General features: G+C 45.9%; 1 protein-coding gene across 1 annotated transcript in view; it reads right to left on the bottom strand.

The window, feature by feature from the left end:
* Nucleotides 1-1,245, bottom strand: part of LOC116673448 (EF-hand calcium-binding domain-containing protein 6) — a 67,816-nt gene that overhangs the window by 15,198 nt on the left and 51,373 nt on the right. The window contains exon 5 of the mRNA XM_032505799.1: nucleotides 613-749. Within this exon, the coding sequence (XP_032361690.1) occupies nucleotides 613-749 (137 nt within the window). The remainder of the gene's footprint in view (nucleotides 1-612; nucleotides 750-1,245) is intronic.

The following is a 1,245-nucleotide window of genomic DNA, read 5'->3' as shown; positions in this document are numbered from 1 at the left end:
TGATGTCTCTCTCTCATGGGTGGGCAAAGCAGAGAAAGGGGAGGTAACCTTGCCTCTTATGACTTCATAAGGGGCAGGATTCCAGATCGACCCATCTGAGTTTTCATTTTCTCAAAGCCAGAGCAGGATACCCAGGGTTCGGTTTACACTTATCTCCATTTGTAGCCACTGGGGGACCAAAGGCAGGCTGGGGGAACTCTATTATATTAATGTTAAATAACCTCATAAAGTGACATTTTCATGCCATGGCACCTTCAATAAAGACACGTACACCTCCATGTTTCCTGTAACGATAGCTGTCAATCAAGGTAGACTAAGGAGATCTGTGTGGTGGAGTTTGCTTGCGCTTGCTGGGTAGTTTTATACACGCAGGTGCCTCTCCCTATATTTTGTTTCACACTTCCAGCTGCTTGTATCTCTTGTTTGTTGAATATGTCTGACATCTGAACATTTTTGTATCTGCTCATGAGCATGTTTTATTGCTCTCTGGAGATATGACATACACCTGACACCATAATAGTAGTCAACCTGTCCTCATGTGCAGTGTGTATGGGCCATCAATGTGCGGTCTGTTGTGTCAAACTGTGTCAGATGAATACCACGGACCCCCACCTCTGAAACTCCTTGTCTGTCAGGTGGATGCAACAGTTGTCCAGGATGCGGCGGAACTCGTGCTGCTGGATGTGTCCTTCTCTGTTGTAGTCAAACAGGTTGAACACTCTGATCACGGCCCTCAGGTTGCCTCCGATCTGCGGGGGTTTACACACAATGATTGACAGCAACAGCAACAGTACACCTCAGTGGAGCCTGTGAACTGCTGAACCCAAGCGACTTGTGAGGCTCGGCTCGCCGGAGCTTTCATCTCGGTGAACATGGTTATCGACACGCCTGCCTTGATCTGTGGAAGCCCAGGTCTATTCTCCAAAGTACTGACAACTGATGAGGTGGGAGAGAGCAAGGAGGAGATGCAAAGCTGGCTGGTAGACAGATGAAATAGAGAGAAAAGGAGGAGGGAGGGTACTAAGGGGAATTATGGGTCAGTAAAGCACATACAGACAGGTTTGTAGTTCACAACAGCTTGAAATGGATGCACTCCTGTGTCTCATGGCTGAAAATTGGGAGATATATTTGAGGGTGATATCTACACATTAGTAGAATACGTAAGCATTTTCATTTTGAAATCTTCAATTACAGAGTTGAAATGATATCCAACTAGAGATGTTTCAGCTGCAGTGAGTATTGTTA

This window comes from Etheostoma spectabile, chromosome 23 (genome assembly GCF_008692095.1).
Source record: "Etheostoma spectabile isolate EspeVRDwgs_2016 chromosome 23, UIUC_Espe_1.0, whole genome shotgun sequence".
Lineage (NCBI taxonomy): Eukaryota > Metazoa > Chordata > Actinopteri > Perciformes > Percidae > Etheostoma > Etheostoma spectabile.
The sequence above is the reverse complement of the archived record's forward strand: the minus strand, read 5'-3'. Positions and strand labels throughout refer to the sequence as shown.